Source organism: Nerophis lumbriciformis, linkage group LG11 (genome assembly GCF_033978685.3).
Source record: "Nerophis lumbriciformis linkage group LG11, RoL_Nlum_v2.1, whole genome shotgun sequence".
In the NCBI taxonomy this organism is placed as follows: domain Eukaryota; kingdom Metazoa; phylum Chordata; class Actinopteri; order Syngnathiformes; family Syngnathidae; genus Nerophis; species Nerophis lumbriciformis.
The window spans coordinates 25958813-25981094 of NC_084558.2; the positions used below are offsets into that span (position 1 = coordinate 25958813).

Here is a 22282-nt window from a genome sequence, read left to right on the forward strand (position 1 = left end):
TGACCCATGGAAACCAAAACACAAACCCAGGGGTGCTGAAAACAGAACTGAGGTAGTCAAACTAACAAAACAAAACATGATCCGGGCAAAGGGTCATAACACATATTGTCACGGCCCGGGCGCATGCCAAGGCGCACTTATCTGTTTTTTATTTGTTTCTGTATTGTGTAGTTATAATTGTAAGCTTTTACTTGTAATTGTATTGAGTTTGGGAACCCCAGGAAGACTAGTGGGTTGTTGTGGCAACCAGCTAGTGGGGATCGTTAATACAAATCAAAAATCAAATATCAAAATCTGTTCCAGTACACAGCAAACCTTTGTTCCCGCGTGACGAGCAGTGTGCCTCGTCTCCCTGTGTTCCCCTCTGGTTCCCTGGCTGCCTTTTTGGATCTCGACCTCCCGCCTGGACACTTTGACGCCTCGCTCTTGCCCCTGACCTCCTGCCTGTCCCTGGATCTCCGAGCTTGCCTTGCCCTCTTGGACTTCCGCACCTCGCTCAACACTCCCGGTAACACTCAACATATAATCACTATATATAGTCGCACACATACACATTTTGGATTAGTTACACGGCTCATTTCCTATTGTCAATATAATAAATAGAGCTGAACGACGTCTCTGCATCTGTGCCGTCTCCTCTTTTCCTGCTGTACCGTAACAGGAAGACAAGATTGTTTTATAAATATATCTGCTATGGGAGTTATGCACATCTCAAATACACAAAAGCAGGTACTAATAGTTAAAAAAAAAAAGGTTTTGCATAATAGGTCCCCTTTAAATCAGAGGGAAAAAAGAGACTGTATATTTTCCGAACTTTTACAATCCATCACAAGTTCCCCCTGCGTTTGATGGACTGATGCTTGGTGGCGTTAAAAGCTTTCCTGGAATCTTTTGTGAATTACGTCAAAGAACCCGCGAGGGAAGCCATGACACTTAAGTGACGGCAGCCAGCCAGTGAGCCCGTCCGTCGGTGTTACAAAATCCGTGAGCAATATGTGAGATTTACATATTGAGCTTTTACAGTGCCAATCTTTAATTCATGTGCCAATTCCGTCTGCTATGAACACACAATAAAAGTCTTGACGGGATGTAAAAAAATAAATGAAGAAAGGAGGATATTAGCGAGTGAAATTAAAGGATTTGTCACTCATGCCTTATCAACGTCCGCTTTGAGGGGGGGTGTTGTATTAAAATGTCTCCATTTTTACTGTCAGTCATGCACTGAAATGTGATGAAGAGCTCTCATTATCACTCAAGTTATGCTTTCATAAAAATATACAGTGTATCTTTTAACACTGAGAACATTGCTACCTCCTGTTTGAGCCACAATGCAAAAAGTTGAAAGTGTCGAAAGTTTGCTTCACTATGATTGTCTTATAATGCACTATGAAATTAAAGGACAGTATATTAGGTACAGCACACAATCTAATGAGTTTCATTCCAAAATCAACAATGCTGTTTTTTTATTATTATTGTGCATCATACTGAGAGGCTTAAATTCATGCACAACATACTGTTCCGGGCACTTCTCTATGTAATGCGATAGAAGACGCACTGAGCATGTCATTTAGAGAGCCACCTGGCATGTTTACGACATAACACGCAACATTAAATTATAACAACAGCTCTTTGAAACCATGGAGATCTTTCAATACATGGAAGTGTTTTTGTCTGTGAAAGCTCTCTTCTACTCAGAAACGCTGCATACAAAAGGGTGAACATTTATCAAAACATGCACCCCTACTGTGTTGCCTGTGCTAAAATATTTCCATGGCTGTTATTAAACCCCATAATTGGGATTGGTATTACGTATTATATGTCTCACACAGAGCTACAAAACACCCACTGGAAATGCAGCTACAAGGCACTGTGTGTTTGCGGGAGTAAACATGGCCCCCGTTTGGATTCATGACCACATACCAATAAAGGCTTGGGTTTGATAAAAAAAAAAAAAAAAATCTGACTTTTACTGTAATGAAGAAGTCAGATACCTTTTAGTGGTACCTCAGTTTACGGGTATAATCGGAATGTGACGGAGCTTGTAACACAAAATACTTGGATCTCAAAACAAAGCCGCTCATTGAAATTAATTCAAATCTAATTGATCCATGCTTGGCCCCCTAAGAACAGCACAATTTTAACATGTAACATATTTTTTTAATACACAGTGTAAAAACAATTCAATCGACTGTACTACAAACAAATACAGTAGTTTTAGATGGTAATTTCACAATGATAATACTAGGAGTTAGCAGCTACACAACAGATAAGCAAACAATAGCACACCAGCTAGACATTCGTAAAAAAAAACTGTTTAAAACATGACATTTGTCAATATAAGCATGTATTAAATAAATATAGTTACACATTACTTACACATACAAAGTCTCAAAGGCAGAAGCTTGTTAAAAAGTATCAATAACACATGTGTCTGAATCAAACGATTGCATCATGATGAGTCATGCGCTAAATTCAATGCATTATTGTGAATATTTGGTATCGTCCAAAAACTAATTTACACTCCACTTCAATTGAATTAAAGACAGCATAAGTTCAGCCAGTTAATAATAAATGGTTTAGTTTGTTCCTACCAAACCTTGGTTTTCTCTTTAGCTAATTTAATTTAATCAACCCTACAAATTGTAGCCTACTATTACAAAATCATAAAAATATTCGGCATAAAACGTGCCGATATAGTATCGGATTGATATCAGTATCGGAAGTGAAAAATTTGTGTCGGACACCTCTAGTATTTACCTTAGAGAACGGACTTCTACGGTATCTCTTTGTCGCTGCTTCTACATAGAACACACCATCAGCAGCTTCTCCATATTTTCATGGGTAAATGTCCGCATTATTGTGTCCTTTATCAACTCTTTCTGTGTCAGTATGGTGCAGATTGTAGAGTGAGATGCTCGATCTGCTTCGCCAAGTTGGCGACATACACACCTCAGTCATGTTTTTCCATGATAGCTTTGCTTCTTCTTCGCAGCACTTTCCTTCACATTAGCTTTCTTTCGACCCATTGTTGGAAAAAAAAAAGTTATGTCGATCTCTGGCTGCTAATGCTAGCGAGTAAGGCCAGATATTTTGGTTGGATTTTTCAAGGTTCACAGTGGCATTCGCTATGGCAACTAGCAGTGGGGAGGCTCATAACCCAAATGTTTGCTCCAAAACTAAAGTTAAACACTGAGCCTAGAGACAGGTAGTTCTCCACCCCCTCCCCCAAACAATATGGACGTAAATCAGGGTCAAAAGTTTTGTATCTGAAAAATTTGACTTTGAAACTGAAAGTTCAGGTTCTGAAGTTGAATGTTGAAAAATACATCAGTGTATTAAAAATAAAAATAAATTAACACATTTTTTTTTCAAGTTTAATATATTTTTGATTCACACCTAATTTTTTTTATCCATCCATCTTCTTCCGCTTATCCGAGGTCGGGTCGCGGGGGCAGCAGCCTAAGCAGGGAAGCCCAGACTTCCCTCTCCCCAGCCACTTCGTCCAGCTCCTCCCGGGGGATCCCGAGGCGTTCCCAGGCCAGACGGGAGACATAGTCTTCCCAACGTGTCCTGGGTCTTCCCCGTGGCCTCCTACCGGTCGGACGTGCCCTAAACACCTCTCTAGGGAGGCGCTCAGGTGGCATCCTGACCAGATGCCCGAACCACCTCATCTGGCTCCTCTCGATGTGGAGGAGCAGCGGCTTTACTTTGAGCTCCCCCCGGATGACAGAGCTTCTCACCCTATCTCTAAGGGAGAGCCCCGCCACCCGGCGGAGGAAACTCATTTCAGCCGCTTGTACCCGTGATCTTGTCCTTTCGGTCATAACCCAAAGCTTGTGACCATAGGTGAGGATGGGAACGTAGATCGACCGGTAAATTGAGAGCTTTGCCTTCCGGCTCAGCTCCTTCTTCACCACAACGGATCGATACAGCGTCCGCATTACTGAAGACGCCGCACCGATCCGCCTGTCGATCTCACGATCCACTCTTCCCTCACTCGTGAACAAGACTCCGAGGTACTTGAACTCCTCCACTTGGGGCAAGATCTCCTCCCCAACCCGGAGATGGCACTCCACCCTTTTCCGGGCGAGAACCATGGACTCGGACTTGGAGGTGCTGATTCTCATCCCAGTCGCTTCACACTCAGCTGCGAACCAATCCAATGAGAGCTGAAAATCCTGGCTAGATGAAGCCATCAGGACCACATCATCTGCAAAAAGCAGAGACCTAATCCTGCAGCCACCAAACCGGATCCCCTCAACGCCTTGACTGCGCCTATAAATTCTGTCCATAAAAGTTATGAACAGAATTTTTTTTAATGAATTCTTTATTTTTTTCATTTTAATTTTTTATAGATTTTGATATTTGAGCTCTAAATTTTTTCTGATTTTTTTTTTTTCAAGTTCCACATCTTTTTCAGATTCAAATCTGTTTTTATCAGGTTCAGACTTTTGGCCCTTTTTTTCGTGGAAAAGGTGCAAGGGCCGTGGCCTAATGACAGACCGATCAGCAAAAGGATAAGGGGCGTCCTCTTCACGTTGCCTTCATGAAAGATAGGTATTTATTTAGTTGAAACCAAGACTTTATACAGGTAACAGCATGCGATTTTCAGAGAAAGAAATTACGCTGTAATTATATATAGTGAGACATGAAGGCTGTTTTAAACAGCACCGATGACAAATCGTGCCATATTATGCATTTCAACAGCCAAGCATTACATTTTGATTTTTGCATTGCACCGCTCGCGCAGCACACTGTGCCGCACGTGCACAGTGATCCACTCCCAATAGCATTGAATGATGGCGTCCGGTTCTGCCAAATCCCTATATTAGTTTCTTCAGGCCCCCTTCATAATGTTCACAATGAAAGGTTGTTTTGTGACAACATGAAATGTTTACTAGCGAGCAACATTAGCTATGGTAATTGGTTATGAGATTAGTTTATTTCGAACATTTGTTGCCAATAGCATAATTATTCCAGCAGGGGTCACTGTAGACTCTCTTCTACTTCCGGTTGTATTTATGTTCCAGCAACTGCCTTCTAGAGATGGGATTAATGGCTCTGTTTTAACATTTTTTTTTTTTTTTAGCAACAAAATAATTGCTGGTAGCTGTTATAAGATACGACGAGGATCAGAATAGTTTCAATCTACACAAAAATACTTTAACAGTAAGAATTCCTCAAAAATATTGGAAATAATTGTATACATTTTTGTTTTTACTGTAAATGTTCTCTAAAGTGGTCCCATATCCCCATGCTTTAACAGTGAAATCACTTTTTTTTTTCTTTTCCCTAATTTAAATAACTTTGCTAGAATTTTGATAATATAGATAACAATACACTTAAGCAACTAAGAATAAAATGTATATATGTGTATAAAAGTGTAAACAGAATTAAAATAACAAATTAGGATACAATAAAAAGAAGGCAGGGTGCACTCTTAATTTATCTACTACCAAATTTTTCAGATTAAAGATCGCAGTTTTTTTCATAGTTTGGCCAGGGGTGCGACTTATGTGTGAAATTATTAACACATTACCGTAAAATATCAAATAATATTATTTATCTCATTCGCGTAAGAGACGAAGCAAATGTCCGCAATCGTCACACACACGTCAGCAATCGTCACACACGTCAACCAATAAGAATTTGGCGGGGGAGGGTCATGGCAGAAGTGCATTGTGGGTCATGGGATACTAACTGCTGCTACATCCGTAGCTATTAAAATGGATTATTTCAACATTGGCGGTAACTTATAAAAACTGAGAAGGGCTGAAATAAAATGGCACCGAAAAGGAAATCATATACTGCAGATTACAAGCCGGACGTAGTGAAATATGCAGCAGAAAACGGCGATCGAGCAGCAGAAAGACAGGAAACGGCCCATACCAGAGGCAACACCGGGGAGGAAGATTTCATGGGATTTAGCGATTAGGAGTGACAGATTGTTTGGTAAACGTATAGCATGTTCTATATGTTATAGTTATTTGAATGACTCTTACCATAATATGTCACGTTAACATACCAGGCACTAGAGATGCGTGGTTTGCGGGCACAACCGCGGAGTCCGCGGATTATCCGCGGATCGGGCGGATGAAATTTAAAAAAATTAGATTTTATCCGTGGGTCGGGTCGGGTCGGGTCGGGCGGTTGAAATAAAAAAAAATTAGATTTTAAATAGATTCAGGCGGGTGGCAGTTAAACCAATTCGGAAATATATATACATAGTTAAATGTTGTTACCCACATACGAAAAACGAGCAGGCACCTGCTGCATATGCCACAACAGAAGAAAAAAAAAGAAGAGATGGACACTTTTACGGAGCGGAGAAGGCCCCCGACGCCTCGCCGGGGTCCGGGACCGAGGCCCCTTCCCCCGAGAGAGCCCCACCGGAAGCTGTAGCTGAGGTGATCCGCGAGAAGGGCCCGACGCACGTCCAGGGTCACCACCGCGCCCACCGCACCGACACCCCGCCTCGTCCGCCTTCGCCGCGGCCGGCGTCACTCGCAGCAGGTAAGCAGCTTACCTGCCCGCCACCCCCGTGGCCGGGGGCTCGTAACAGGGGTCACTCCGCGCGCTCCGCCCGCGCAGCTTACCTGCCCGCCACCCCTGTTGCCGGGGGCGCGTAACAGGGGTCACTCCGCGCGCAGTGCGCTCACGAAAGGGGTGGGGCTCACCCTGGTTGATATAGACAGCAGGACGGTGGCCATGGATGTCGGAACCCGCTAAGGAGTGTGTAACAACCCACCTGCCGAATCAACTAGCCCTGAAAATGGATGGCGCTGGAGCGTTGGGCCCATACCCGGCCGTCGCCGGCAGCGAGACGCGCTTGGAGGTGCGCTCAGCGCGGTTCCCATATGATTGCGCACTGGTGTGCGTCTGGGTCGTGACAGCGTGGCACGCGAATGTCTGTGCTGCATTGGATCAGTCTCCTTTCTTTAACAGGCAAAAGCTTTATAACCTCACTAATGCCTTGCATCGTCTATATTAGATATATAACAACGGGCGGGTGCGGGCGGATGGCGGGCGGGTGCGGTTCTGATCAAATGTTACATCGGGTGGATGGCGGATGGTTGACGACTTTCTGATGCGGTTGCGGATGAAATAATTGCCTATCCGCGCATCTCTACCAGGCACGTTCTCAGTTGGTTATTTATGCCTCATATAACATACACTTATTCAGCCTGTTGTTCACTATTCTTTATTTATTTTAAATTGCCTTTCAAATGTATATTCTTGGTGTTGGATTTTATCAAATAAATTTCCCCCAAAAGTGCGACTTATACTCCAGTGCGACGTATATATGTTTTTTTCCTTCTTTATTGTGCATTTTCGGCCGGTGCGACGTATACTCCGGAGCGACTTATAGTCCGAAAAATACGGTAAGTTATTTATGTCTCACATTTATTTATTGTTAGGCATTTTACCTGCTCTTCGCCTGCCATCTCTGCATTTTGGGGTCAAGATAAACACCAGACTGTGACATTAAACAGTGGAACTTTTATTTACAAACTTTTCATTTTACTAACTTTTAGATCGAGCATCTGCCCCTGTGTGTGAAGCATGTCTGTGTGCAAACGTTTAATTCATTTTTTTTCATTTTGTGTGCCGCTGGAAGTCTTAGGGCACAGTACAGTAGAGTACACAAAAGGCGCTGCCATTTTGGAGAGGCCGATACCCCAACGTCACATTCTGTTTACGCAGTCCATTACTCAGTCGCCACTTCTCAGTGCTTCAGCGTGTTTCTTTTCTCACTATTCACCAGGTTTTGTTTGTTTTGCTTACTCAATATGGTTCACACAGCGAAATGGATAAGCGACATAATTATTCGCCAAAATAGACGGTTATAAAATAAATAGTTGACAACAAAGCAGAAAAGATCATATGTTTTAGGAACTGACGTGAAAGTTCCACCACTCCTGTCGCTGACTGCTCGCCCACAGACACCATCTTCAAGCAGATATTCAAAATAAAATATCTTGTGAAACTGCCGGAACAAAAATACTTGTCCTCTCCCACGCGCAACAATTCGGTTCAGAAAATGTGGACTTTGATTGCACAAAATCCTTGAAATTGCCACAAATGTGCCAGTCCTGAAACTGACTAGAGCTGAAGCCATTTTTACTTAAAGACTGCAGTGCGTGCGACGTCATGACGTCATGTCCACATGCGGGTCAGATTGCGTTTGCATTAGAAATCGAATTTTTTGTTAATGAGAATGGCCACTAAAAAGATCGAATTTGACAAAAAAAAGTCTAAATTGGACATTCGACCCTGCAGTGTGAACGTAGCCTAAGATAGGAGAGGGAACCCACACATATCCCCTCCCTTCTCCAACTCGTGTGTCTGCCATTGTCTCCTCTTTTCGGTTGCATGCCATAAACATTCGTCGACAGCAAGGTAAATATTATTTTACTGTTTTTTGTTATTATTGTAGCAACATGGTTGTTAATGTTTTTGTGTGAGTGCGTGCATTGACAGTTTCCATTGTTGTGTTGTTTTGATAATAAAAATATCTTGCTAATCCATTACCCCCTTGTTGTGTTTGTTTGATATGTATACAGTATGATATATTATAGTGCAGTGGTTCTTAACCTGGGTTCGATCGAACCCTAGGGGTTCGGTGAGTCGGCCTCAGGGGTTCGGCGGAGCCTCCGCCGCGGAGGTCAGGACACACCCGACTCATCGTGTAAATAAAAACTTCTCCCTATCGGCGTATTATGGATACCCCCAAACAATGTTCCCTCTAATTTTCCATATGCGTGGACCTATTCAGTGGCCTAATGGTTAGAGTGTCCGCCCTGAGATCGGTAGGTTGTGAGTTCAAACCCCAGCCGAGTCATACCAAAGACTATAAAAATGGGAGCCATTACCTCCCTGCTTGGCACTCAGTATCAAGGGTTGGAATTGGGGGTTAAATCACCAAAAATAATTCCCGGGCGCGGCACCGCAGCTGCCCACTGCTCCCCTCACTTCCGAGGGGGTGGACAAGGGTGATGGGTCAAATGCATAGGACAAATTTCACCACACTTAGTGTGTGACAATCATTGGTACTTTAACTTAGATGTGCACACTGTGGCCACACCAGCAGCACACCTGTCTCAAACCTGACTAAATACCAAGTTAAATGTTTTATTACTATAATCAAATGACAGCAGTAATTTCCATGGGATTATTATCTAAAATAAGTGTTTTGGCCCACTTACAATGACAGTAACACAACATATTGTTTTTCATGAGCTGTGTACTAGTATTGTATGTCTGGGTGGGGGTCCTGCTTTGGAAATAATTTGTACTTCTTCCGATATCGCATTTAGTTCCCACTAAAACATTCACATGTTGCACAATGAGATGTAAACATGGTATCATGTGTACATTCCTGTAACTTTCTGTTTGTAAAATATATCTTTATTAGTATGTATTTAATATAATAACATCATTTCATGATTAATATTTATAAATTAAGATTAAATTAAGAAAAAAAACATTTTATTTTTCACTAAAGAAGGGTTCGGTGAATGGGCATATGAAACTGGTGGGGTTCGGTACCTCCAACAAGGTTAAGAACCACTGTTATAGTGTCTTCAAAGTGTGCATTTTTTAACTAAATACTGACTTTCATTGAGGCTAGAACCAATTATTCACGTTGACATTGTTTCTTATACTTCACTATGAAGACTTTAAGATTGATGAACCATGTTCAAGAATCAATTAAGTTTGTCAATCGAGGTTCCACTGTACTTTCTACCTCCTGGTCAGCTGGTTGATTAATTCCAGCAATTGAAAATGAAAAAGACGCTATTTGAGAAGCACAAACAAATACATGTTTTACCAGTGTTTGAGTAGGTTTGTTTTTTTGCAAAGACAGTGAAAGCCACCAACCTTGTTAGGGTTTGAAGCGGTGATGATCCAGACGCACTGCGCGTTGCTCTCATACTGAATGGGGAAGTTGGGCGAGGTGAAGATTCCTGACGGCCCCTGAAGGTTGCTGCCGCAGGTCTTGACTGTGGACATGAGCAAAAAAGCAGTGTAATAACAAGAATGATTCTCATGCTGCAATCCGAGGCGACGGCCGCCACGCTGGAAAGGGCGGAAGGAAGGATGTACGGAGGGGTCAGGCAGGAGTTATTGACACCGCCAGCCCCATCTCCCGCAGCTGTGCTTAATTGGAGGCTATTGGCTGTGAAACACCACCGGATTAGCTGGAGTTGCACTATTGACTGATGGGGGACACTCAGCAGCAATTCACAGCACATCCGTAGAAAGTCAGCCACTTACAGACCAGCTAGCTCAGTGACAATTAGGAAGGAAGTGGCGAGGGCGGGGCTATTCAGCTCGGGGCCCACAGGCAAAATCAGTCGCTGGTTGACACATTTTTGCGGCATCAAAGGACACTGGTGGTGAACCAGCACCCTGTGTAGTTGTCAGGTGTCAATGGCCTGCGAAAGCCTGGAAATAATATGTGTCGATTAAGTACTTTTTATTTTCTTATTAAATGTACTTGTTCTTTCCCAGCAAGCACAAGACATTAAAACAACGTTGATAACTTGTTGAGTTACTAATGGTCCTGACGTTGAGCAACTTAAACATAACGTTGCAACAACATGCTTTTTGACGACGTTTAATCAATGTTGGGTTCTGACGTTAATTTGACCATTGAAATTTGGTAATTTTCCAACACAAATACAACGTTGAAACAACATGCTTTTTGACGTTTATTCAATGTCAGGTTGTTTGAGGTTGATTTGACCATTGAAATTTGGTCCTTTCTCAACCAACATTAGACAACAATGTTGTCTCAATATACAAACTTTGCAACGTTATATCAAAGTCAGTTTTAAAGGACATGTATGTATAATCAACATTGTATCAATGTCTTGTGCCTGCTGGGTTCCACGTTATCAAAAAAACAAAACATGTACAACATGAAATTGCACATCTTTTAAACTGTAATAATGCATCGACTATGATATCGTCATACATTGCAAACATTGTTTTGTTAAAAATAAAAATACATATTCAAATATCTGCTTGACTCATGGTGTTAAAGCAAGTCATTCATGAAATTGTACATAGTAAACATGACAATAGATGTTTTTTGGTAAAAATGTGGTAGATTAGTCAGCAGAATTTTACTGTGGTATCCATTTACAGTAACACCGTGTATTGTATTAAACTATTTTTTATGGTAAAACTCTGGCAACTGAAAACGAGTTTGACATCCCTGATGTAGAGGATCTTTGACCAGCATCTGTCAAATCAGTAGGTATTTTAGAAAAAACAACGGGTCCTCTCATAAAAAGGTTATTTGTGTGTTTTTGCAGTTGGCCCTTTAAAAAAGGCGCGATACTCTCTAGAATTCAGAGCAGGGGTCCTCAATAGGCAGCTCATGGGCCAAATTTGGCTTACTTTAGCCTTGCATCAGGCCCCACAAACATCACCCACATTCCAAAAAATGGTTATTCATGGTGAAAACACATTGTGGTGAAAACATATTGTGGGTAGTTGGATAGCACAATGGGTGAAAGTTTTGAATCCCAATCAAAGTAAAATTTACCATTATTATTGTTTTTATTATAACACAATTTATATTTGTATTATTATAATTATATATATTTTATGTTTATATTTGTTTTACAATACTGGTGGTTCTTGTGATGTAGAGAGCCGTATCAAAAACATTCTGTCTCTTCTTTGCATTATGGCACAAAAACTGGCAACAGAAATAATACATCCGCAGTGAAAATGACACATGCTTGTTGTTAACACACCAAATAAACCGTCATTACGCATCCGAGAAGCCAGATTGTGCGTCCTTGGGTCGTCCTGCTTTGAGTCGGGAGGTAATTTTCTGCTTGGTTTGAAGCGGCGTTTGTTCCTTAATTAGTTTGTTCAACGATTGGGACCTGCCGGAGCGCACACTCGTGGCAGAAAAGAGGCGAACAAAGAAAACCATACATCTGCATGAACGAACATGTTAAAGTTAAAGTTAAAGTACCAATGATTGTCACACACACACACACTAGGTGTGGCGAGATTATTCTCTGCATTTGACCCATCACCCTTGATCACCCCCTGGGAGGTGAGGGGAGCAGTGGGCAGCAGCGGTGGCCGCGCCCGGGAATCATTTTTTGGTGATTTAACCCCCAATTCCAACCCTTGATGCTGAGTGCCAAGCAGGGAGGTAATGGGTCCCATTTTTATAGTCTTTGGTATGACTCGGCCGGGGTTTGAACTCACAACCTACCGATCTCAGGGCGGACACTCTAACCACCATGTGAGACTATATACACACATAATGTACAAAATGTATTCATTACAACCCTTTACTGAAAGTCACTAATGCAGAAATTAAACTAGGCAACAGAATCATTGACAATTTTGCACGTGGGGCAAGTGGGGGAGTGCCCCTGGACCTCCAGCAGATTGCGATGGCGATGGCATTAGAAAAAATATATTATACAATTACATGGGTTCTTAAGGTGTTCCATAATAGGGTGTTTTTGGACAAATTTGACGGTTTATGTGGACTCTCCCTGTCGTTTCCCTACTTTGTCGGGCAGCTGAATAGCATGGAAACACAAATATTGATGTCTGCAATTACTTTTGAAGTTTTAGGGCCAAATCTGCCTTGCAACAAAGGGAAGTGCAAAAAAAAAAAAAAAAAAAACAGTTGATGCTGTGCTTGTTAATAATGTTTGACATACAAACCCTGTTTCCATATGAGTTGGGAAATTGTGTTAGATGTAAATATAAACGGAATACAATGATTTGCAAATTCTTTTCAACCCATATTCAATTGAATGCACTACAAAGACAAGATATTCGATGTTCAAACTCATAAACCCTATTTTTTCTTTTGCAAATAATAATTAACTTAGAATTTCATGGCTGCAACACGTGCCAAAGTAGTTGGGAAAGGGCATGTTTACCACTGTGTTACATGGCCTTTCCTTTTAACAACACTCAGTAAACGTTTGGGAACTGAGGAGACACATTTTTTAAGCTTCTCAGGTGGAATTCTTTCCCATTCTTGCTTGATGTACAGCATAAGTTGTTCAACAGTCCAGGGGTCTCCGTTGTGGTATTTTAGGCTTCATAATGCGCCACACATTTTCAATGGGAGACAGGTCTGGACTACAGGCAGGCCAGTCTAGTACCCGCACTCTTTTACTATGAAGCCACGTTGATGTAACACGTGGCTTGGCATTGTCTTGCTGAAATAAGCAGGGGCGTCCACGGTAACGTTGCTTGGATGGCAACATATGTTGCTCCAAAACCTGTATGTACCTTTCAGCATTAATGGTGCCTTCACAGATGTGTAAGTTACCCATGTCTTGGGCACTAATACACCCCCATACCATCACACATGCTGGCTTTTCAACTTTGCGCCTATAACAATCCGGATGGTACTTTTCCTCTTTGGTCCGGAGGACACGACATCCACAGTTTCCAAAAACAATTTGAAATGTGAACTCGTCAGACCACAGAACACTTTTCCACTTTGCATCAGTCCATCTTAGATGAGCTCAGGCCCAGCGAAGCCGACAGCGTTTCTGGGTGTTGTTGATAAACGGTTTTCGCCTTGCATAGGAGAGTTTTAACTTGCACTTACAGATGTAGCGACCAACTGTAGTTACTGACAGTGGGTTTCTGAAGTGTTCCTGAGCCCATGTGGTGATATCCTTTACACACTGATGTCGCTTGTTGATGCAGTACAGTTTGAGGGATCGAAGGTCACGGGCTTAGCTGCTTACGTGCAGTGATTTCTCCAGATTCTCTGAACCCTTTGATTATATTACGAACCGTAGATGGTGAAATCCCTAAATTCCTTGCAATAGCTGCTTGAGAAAGGTTTTTCTTAAACTGTTCAACAATTTGCTCACGCATTTGTTGACAAAGTGGTGACCCTCGCCCCATCCTTGTTTGTGAATGACTGAGCATTTCATGGAATCTACTTTTATACCCAATCATGGCACCCACCTGTTTCCAATTTGCCTGTTCACCTGTGGGATGTTCCGAATAAGTGTTTGATGAGCATTCCTCAACTTTATCAGTATTTATTGCCACCTTTCCCAACTTCTTTGTCACGTGTTGCTGGCATCAAATTCTAAAGGTAATGATTATTTGCAAAAAAAAAAAAGTGTATCAGTTTGAACATCAAATATGTTGTCTTTGTAGCATATTCAACTGAATATGAGTTGAAAATGATTTGTAAATCATTGTATTCCGTTTATATTTACATCTAACACAATTTCCCAACTCATATGGAAACGGGGTTTGTATATCTGCTTACATAGATAAAGTTCACACAGTAAGGAAATTAACATAGTCCCTCCGCCATGTCCTAGGTTTTCCCCGTGGTCCCTTCCCGGTCGGATGCCCCCTAAACACCTCACAGGGAGGCGTTTGGGGGGCATCCTGACCAGATGCCCGAACCACCTCATCTGGCTCCTCTGGATGTGGAGGAGCAGCGGTTTTACTGTGAGCTTCTCCCGAATGACAAAGCTTCTCACCCTATCTCTAAGGTAGAGCCCTGCCACCCGAGGGAGGGAACTAATTTCAGCCGCTTGTACCCGTGATCTTGTCCTTTTGGTCATAACTAAAGCTCATGACCAAAGCTCTCCCATTGGAGAGCTTTGCTCCTTCTCACCACAACGGGCCAATGCAGGGTCCGTATCATTGCAGACGCCGCACCGATCCGCCTGTCTATCTCACAATCTACTCTTCCCTCACTCGTGAACAAGACCACAGAACCACATCATCCGCAAAAAGCAGAGATCTAATTCTGCAGACACCAAACTAGATCCCCTCAACACCCTGACTGCGCCTAGAAATTCTGTCCATAAAAGTTCTAAACAGAATCTGTGACAAAAGGCAGCCCTGACGGAGTCCAAACCCTCACTGGAAACGGGTCCGACTTAATGCAGACCAAGCTCTGACACTGATCATACAGGGAGCAGACCGCCACAATCATGTGGCCCGATACCCCATACTCGGAGCACTCTCCAAAGGACTTCCCGAGGGACACGGTCGAATGCCTTCTCCAAGTCCACAAAACACATGCTGGGCAAACTCCCATGCAACCTCAAGGAATTCTATCAAGACTATAGAGTTGGTCCACAGTTCCACGACCAGGACAAAAACCACACTGCTCCTCCTGATTCTGAGTTTTGAATATCCGGCTTAGCCTTCTCTCCAGTACACCTAAATAGACCTTACTGGGAAGGCTGAGGAGTGTGGTCCCACAATAGTTAAAACCCACCCTCTGGTTCCCCTTTTAAATAGAGGAACCACTACCCCAGTCTGCCAATCCAGAGGCACCGTCCCCGATGTCCACGAAATGCTGCAGAGTCTTGTCAACCACGACAACCTCCCAGCATCCAGAGCCGTTGCAACTTCTGGCGCATCTCATCCACCGCCTGCTACCGAGGAGCTTCTTAACTACCTCGGCAACCTCAGCCCCAGAAATAGGAGAGACCACCACATAGTCCCCAGGCACTGCTTCCTCATTGGAAGACATGTAGGTGGGATTAAGCAGGTCTTCGAGGTATTCCATCCACCAATCCACAATATCCCCAGTCGACATCAGTAGCACACTGTCCCCACTATAAACGGTGTTTGACAGTGCACTGCTTCCCACTCCTAAGGCGGTGGATTGTGGTCCAGAATCTCTTTGAAGCTGTCTGGAAGTCGTTCTCCATGGCTTCTTTGAACTCCTCTCACGTCCGTGTTTTTGCCTCCGCAACCGCCAAAGCCGCACACCGCTTGGCCTTTTTTAATTATACATAAATATTATTAGCACCCTGAGATAAAAAAAAAAAGGGTTTCTATGAAGACATGAAATAGGTTCATATGAGTAAATTATTAGTATTAAAGTAGATAAGGAAAGTTGAGCCGAAAAATATATAAATAGGATAATATTTAACCAAACTAAGATAATGAATTATAGATCAAATTGTTAATAGCATCCTCAGCTTAAATGTTGACTAAAAAGACAGGAAATGAGCAAACTACTACAAGTCGATGTATTTAAGCTTCCACTTAATGTAACTGATCGTCACACACAAAATTATAGCCGCCACACCTTAAAAATGTGTTGTTTTTTTAAACGTGAAAACAAATAAAGTAATATCATGCATTGTAGTCTCCAGAAGAAGTCACATAAAGTCTGACCCTTTTTTTTGCTTTTATTGCTAATCTTTTGCTAACATCCGGCCCAATTCTAACAATGTTTCCTCCTGTGTACACACGTCCATCTCCGTGTTTCCCTCCCAGTCACGCAACAACAATTTGTCATTCTCCGCCAATCCACTTTTAGCCGCTGATGGTGTGTTCGCGATCATAGGAACATCCATCCATCCATTTTCTACCGCTTATTCCCTTCGGGGTCGCGGGGGGCGCTGGAGCCTATCTCAGCTACAATCGGGCGGAAGGCGGTGTACACCCTGGACAAGTCGCAACCTCATCGCAGGGCCAACACAGATAGACAGACAACATTCACACTCACATTCACACACTAGGGCCAATTTAGTGTTGCCAATCAACCTATCCCCAGGTGCATGTCTTTGGAGGTGGGAGGAAGCCGGAGTACCCGGAGGGAACCCACGCAGTCACGGGGAGAACATGCAAACTCCACACAGAAAGATCCCGAGCCCGGGATTGAACCCAAGACTACTCAGGACCTTCGTATTGTGAGGCAGATGCACTAACCCCTGTTCCACCGTGCTGCCCCATCATAGGAACAATGAAAATCAAATCAAAACCACACAAACAAATCATTAACACCAGCAGGTTGTTACAGTATGAATTGATAAACACAACTGCAGCCTATAACTACACCAGAAAAAGATGCTAGATGTGTTGCTAGTCATTTTTAATAAAGAAAAAGTCACTAAAAGTCTCTCAACACTTGAAAAATTCTTAAACAAGTACATTGTAAAATAAGCAGCAACATTTGAAAATAGAGCAAAACAAAGTAAAATTTAGAAAAATATCTTGATCCAAATTATTAATAACACAGATTTGTTTTAAATGTATGTATTCATTTTTTTTATAGCCTTTTAAAAAAAAATCTTATCATCATAGCAAATTATATGACAATTTAATTGTGACCACGTCCACAACACGCCCCTAACCACGCCCTCACTGCCACAGGTATTTGGCAATTTCAGGAAAACCCTGTAAGTAGTGTTAAGTTACAATGGAATGAAAATAACTAATTTACAAAAAAATACTCTATACAAATAAGTTGACTAAAAATATGAATTATAACCTCAAATATTACTTTTAAAAAATATTTCAATTGTGTTTACTACAACAGTATGTGTGTTCTAATAGTATGTGTGTTTTTCCGGCCTGTATAAATGACAATTGTGTCGGTGTGCTGGACAGGGGACAAGCAGGAAACCCTTTGGAGAAGATCTATACCTCCCCAGTGTGTCGTTTTGGTCCTCCGTCACCTCTGCTTCCGCTAGACTGGCCCCTGACTGATTGTTTCTCTAATTCTCAATGCATCTTCCCCTGACCTTCTCTTGTGTTCGCCTCACTGCAATCCATACACTCATAGCCACATACAGACATGACGTGTGTGTGGACTATAGCATGTGTGTGTGTGTGTGTGTGTGTGTGTGTGTGTGTGCGTGATGGTATATCTGCATGTGACAGAGTGTGCACGTGTGCACTTTGACAGTTCAATCAGGGTGGCCTGGACGGGTGGTCACATGATCAGCGTGCCAATAGGTGATTGGGTACAGTGTTGCCATAGAGACCGCAAGGAAGGAATTATCGTCGGTGTGCAATTTGTATACAAGCTTGTTCCTCAGAAGATTTGTCACAAAGATATTATAGTATTTTTATCACTTTTAATACATCTGACAGGTCCCAAAATAGTATGTTAGAAGTGCAATTTAGACACAGATGTAAAAACAAAAAGAAAAAAACATTATTTGTCATGTCTGTGTAATCATGTTTTGTTTTAAGTCATGTTTAGTTTAGTTATAGGACTCTTTAGTTTCTGGCTTTTCACTCCCTTGTCTTGTTTCCATGATTACCCCATTAGTTTCACCTGTTCCACGTTTGGACTCATTGTGCACTCTTGATTGTCACCATAGCAACCCATTAGTTTTCACCTGTCACGTCACGCACCTGTTTCACGTTTTGAGTCACGCACCTGTTTTCGTTAATCATGTCTGTAGTATTTAAGTTCAGTGTTTTCAGTTTGTCTTTCTGGTGACATCCCCATATTTATGCTTCTGCACACTCTCCACACCCTTATGATCCTTGCTGCTCTTTTTTCATGTCGGTTCCATGCCAAGTAAGTTTTTGTTTATTAAGCCACAGTTAGTGTTTTTTGTTGTTCATAGTTTTTGCCTTTGTGCAAGTGTTTGGTTTCATAGTTTGTTAGCCGCCATTGTGCGCGCCTTTTGTTCACTTCCTTGTTTTGTATTTATAGTCTTTAAATAAAAAATGTATCTTCATTCCCGTCTCGCCCGAGCCGACTTTCCATTGCCTTCGAGAAAAACTAAACCCCAGGACCAAGTCTTGACATTATTTGTGGTAGAAATTGCATGAAAATGCTGAAAATTCTAACAGTTAGCACGCCAGGTAGCATAAATTCAGAAAATATGACTATAAAACACAGCTAGCATGCTAATAGAAATTAGCTAGCATGCTAATACATGAAATTACAAAATATTTGACTCTGAGGTGTATAACTGCAAAATTAGCTCAAAAGCTAGCATGTTAACATTAGCATGCAAGGTAGATTCAAGTTACAAAATCAGTGCGGTCAAACAATAATTCTAAAAAGTCAGATTAATCACTTGTTTGTATTTGGATTAATCATTAATAATTACCGCGTTTTTCGGAGTATAAATCGCTCCGGAATATAAATCGCACCGGCCGAAAATGCATAATAAAGAAGGAAAAAAACATACATAAGTCGCACTGGAGTATAAGTCGCATTTTTGGGGGAAATTTATTTGATAAAACCCAACACCAAGAATAGACATTTGAAAGGCAATTTAAAATAAATAAAGAATAGTGAACAACAGGCTGAATAAGTGTACGTTATATGACTCATAAATAACCAACTGAGAACGTGCTTGGTATGTTAACGTAACATATTATGGTAAGAGTCATTCAAATAACTATAACATATAGAACATGCTATACGTTTACCAAACAATCTGTCACTCCTAATCACTAAATTCCATGAAATCGTATACGTCTAGTCTCTTACGTGAATGAGCTAAATAGTATTATTTGATATTTTACGGTAATGTGTTAATAATTTCACACATAAGTCGCTCCTGAGTATAAGTCGCACTTCGGCCAAACTATGAAAAATACTGCGACTTATCGTCCGAAAAATACAGTACTTGCATAGTTTAAATTAACTCAAATAAGAACCCAATATTTGGACACAAACACAATTGTATTGTCAGAATGTCATCCAGAATAATTTCTTTAAAATGTTTTATGTATTAAATGCATGTCACTTATTGGTCAAAACTTGCAATTTCAGTTTTAGTTCTAAAGTACCGTTGGGGTGTATTTTGGAGTGAAATATTGCCAGCGAGCACACCAGTCCGAGTCTCCTCACTCATCATTTCCTGACATATGAAATGTCCTAAACACTGACCATATAATGTGCCGCCTTTCAGGTAAACCATCCATGGTCATGTAAAGGAGCATGTGGGCTCAAAATAAATGGCGGGATTAATCTGCATACATACATGATTAACGCGATAATTTTTTTGAGTTAACTTGTTAGTCTTGACAGCTCTAAACCAAATGTATGACTCCTTGGCCTGTCCCTGCAAAGTAAGCTAAAAAAAAAAAGCTAAAATGCTAAAAGTTAGCATACGTGAAATAATGAAATATTCGACTTTGAGATCTATCTACAGAATTTGTGAAAAATGCTAAAATTAGCATGCTAGTTTTTTAAACTCATTTTGCAGGTATACGCCTAATATTAGCATGCCAGCATTAGTGTGTTTGCAATTAACTAACATCAGCAAGATCATTTTAACTTTGGAAAGGTTAAGAAATGTGTGAAATGTGGACGTTTAAAACATGTAACGTTTCAAAACATTCAAACAATAAATACATGTGGCTCCAATAGATAAACATTTCTCTACCTTGTTAATAAAAACAGAGAAACGGGAAATACAGCTGAGGCCGTACGAGTTGGAATTCAATCAAAAATATACTCTTCTAAAGTCGATGATCCTTTTATATCCACATCATGAAGTTAAAGCTTAGCAACACTAGGTAGCTACAGCAGGGAATGGATTCATATGGCCCCATGGGTGGATCTCGTGTGAGAGGAAGTTGGGGGTTCTTCATTTTGCAATGCAGTGTGCTGAAAATGATCTAAAGCTCCACTCTATCACTGACGCTGTGGTCAAAATTAGAATTGCCACACAACACACTTTAGGGTATTCAACCCTCGACTGCCATCTGGCGGCTAAATTGGATAGTGCACTCCCCCAATTTGTCACGTTTCATTTGTCAGGTAAACCGCGACGAATCAATCCCCTTCCTACTCTATGTGTAAAGTGCTAACATTACACCCACATTGTAACAGCAACATCATGGTAAGTTAGCTTATTCGCTAAAGAAGAAACAAACGTTTAAAAAACGTTCAACCTACTCAGTGGCCTAGTGATAAGAGTGTCCGCCCTGAGATCGGTAGGTTGTGAGTTCAAACCCCGGCCGAGTCATACCAAAGACTATAAAAATGGGACCCATTACCTCCCTGCTTGGCATTCAGCATCAAGGGTTGGAATTGGGGGTTAAATCACCAAAAAAATTCCCGGGGGCGGCACCGCTGCTGCTCACTGCTCCCCTCATCTCCCAGGGGGTGAACAAGGGGATGGGTCAAATGCAAAGGACAAATTTCACCACACCTCGTGTGTGTGTGAGACAATCATTGGTTCTTTAACTTTAACCTAAACTTTCAGCTGTCTCGCCTGTAGCTGTCAAACAGATATTTGGCAACTTCAAAAGAGAGTTTTGGAGCGCCTCTTTTCTTTCAAGTGTAGCTAGCAAGTGTTTTTTTTTAATTCATTTTTTTCCAATCCCCAGCAGGGAACGGCAGAAGATCCCTGACTGCTGTCGCCATCTCAAGGTCCGCATGGTCCCGGCGAGCAGATCAGCCTTGGAGGTTGGCGGGTCACAAATCCCCTCGGGGCGCGCTTTGTATTCAACTACGACACAACAAGACCAAGGACGCTTGAAAACACTTTCCTTTCAGCTTGCATTCAAGGACAGATTTGGAGCAGCTGCAAAATATTAACTAAAAAAGTATGGTTCATAATGGTTATTAATTGATTAAAACTAGGGATGTCCGATAATATCGAACTGACGATATTATCAGCCGATAAATGCTTTAAAATGTAATATCGGAAATTATCGGAATTGGTTTCATAAATATCGGTATCGGTTTCAAATAGTAAAATTTATGACTTTTTAAAACGCCGCTGTGTAGACAGACATAGGGAGAGGTACAGAGCGCCAATAAACCTTAAAGGCACTTCCTTTGCAAGCCGGCCCAGTCACATAATATCTACGGCTTTTCACACACACAAGTGAATGCAAGGCATACTTGATCAACAGCCATACAGGTTGCACTGAGGGTGGCCGTATAAACAACTTTAACACGGTTACAAATATGTGCCACACTGTAAAACCCACACCAAACAAGAATGACAAACACATTTTGGGAGAACATCCGCACTGTAACACAACATAAACACAACAGAACAAATACCCAGAATCCCTTGCAGCACTAACTTTTCCGGGACACTACAATATACACCCCCGCTACCTCCTACCCCCCCCCCCCCCCCCCCCCCGCCCCCACCTCAACCCCACCTCAACCTCCTCACAGTCTCTCTCAGGGAGAGCATGTCCCAAATTCCAAGCTGCTGTTTTGAGGCATGTTAAAAAAAAAACAATGCACTTTGTGACTTCAATAATAAATATGGCAGTGCCATGTTGGCATTTTTTTCCATAACTTGAGTTGATTTATTTTGGAAAACCTTGTTACATTGTTTAATGCATCCAGCGGGGCATCACAGCAGAATTAGGCATCATAATGTGTTAATTCCACGACTGTATGTATCGGTATCGGTTGATATCGGCATCGGTTGATATCGGCATCGGTAATTAAGAGTTGGACTATATCGGAATATCGGATATCGGTAAAAAAGCCAGTATCGGACATCTCTAATTAAAACCAATAGTGGTAGAATTACGGTGAGACGACATTTTT

General features: G+C 41.7%; 1 protein-coding gene across 6 annotated transcripts in view; it reads right to left on the reverse strand.

Annotated features, from left to right (window-relative positions):
• The window catches only part of csmd3b (CUB and Sushi multiple domains 3b), an 877422-nt gene that overhangs the window by 253774 nt on the left and 601366 nt on the right, over positions 1–22282 (reverse strand). For all 6 annotated transcript variants that reach the window (XM_061966990.2, XM_072914110.1, XM_061966991.2 and 3 more), the window contains one exon: positions 9883–10004. In XM_061966990.2, coding sequence (XP_061822974.1) covers positions 9883–10004 — 122 coding nt within the window. The remainder of the gene's footprint in view (positions 1–9882; positions 10005–22282) is intronic.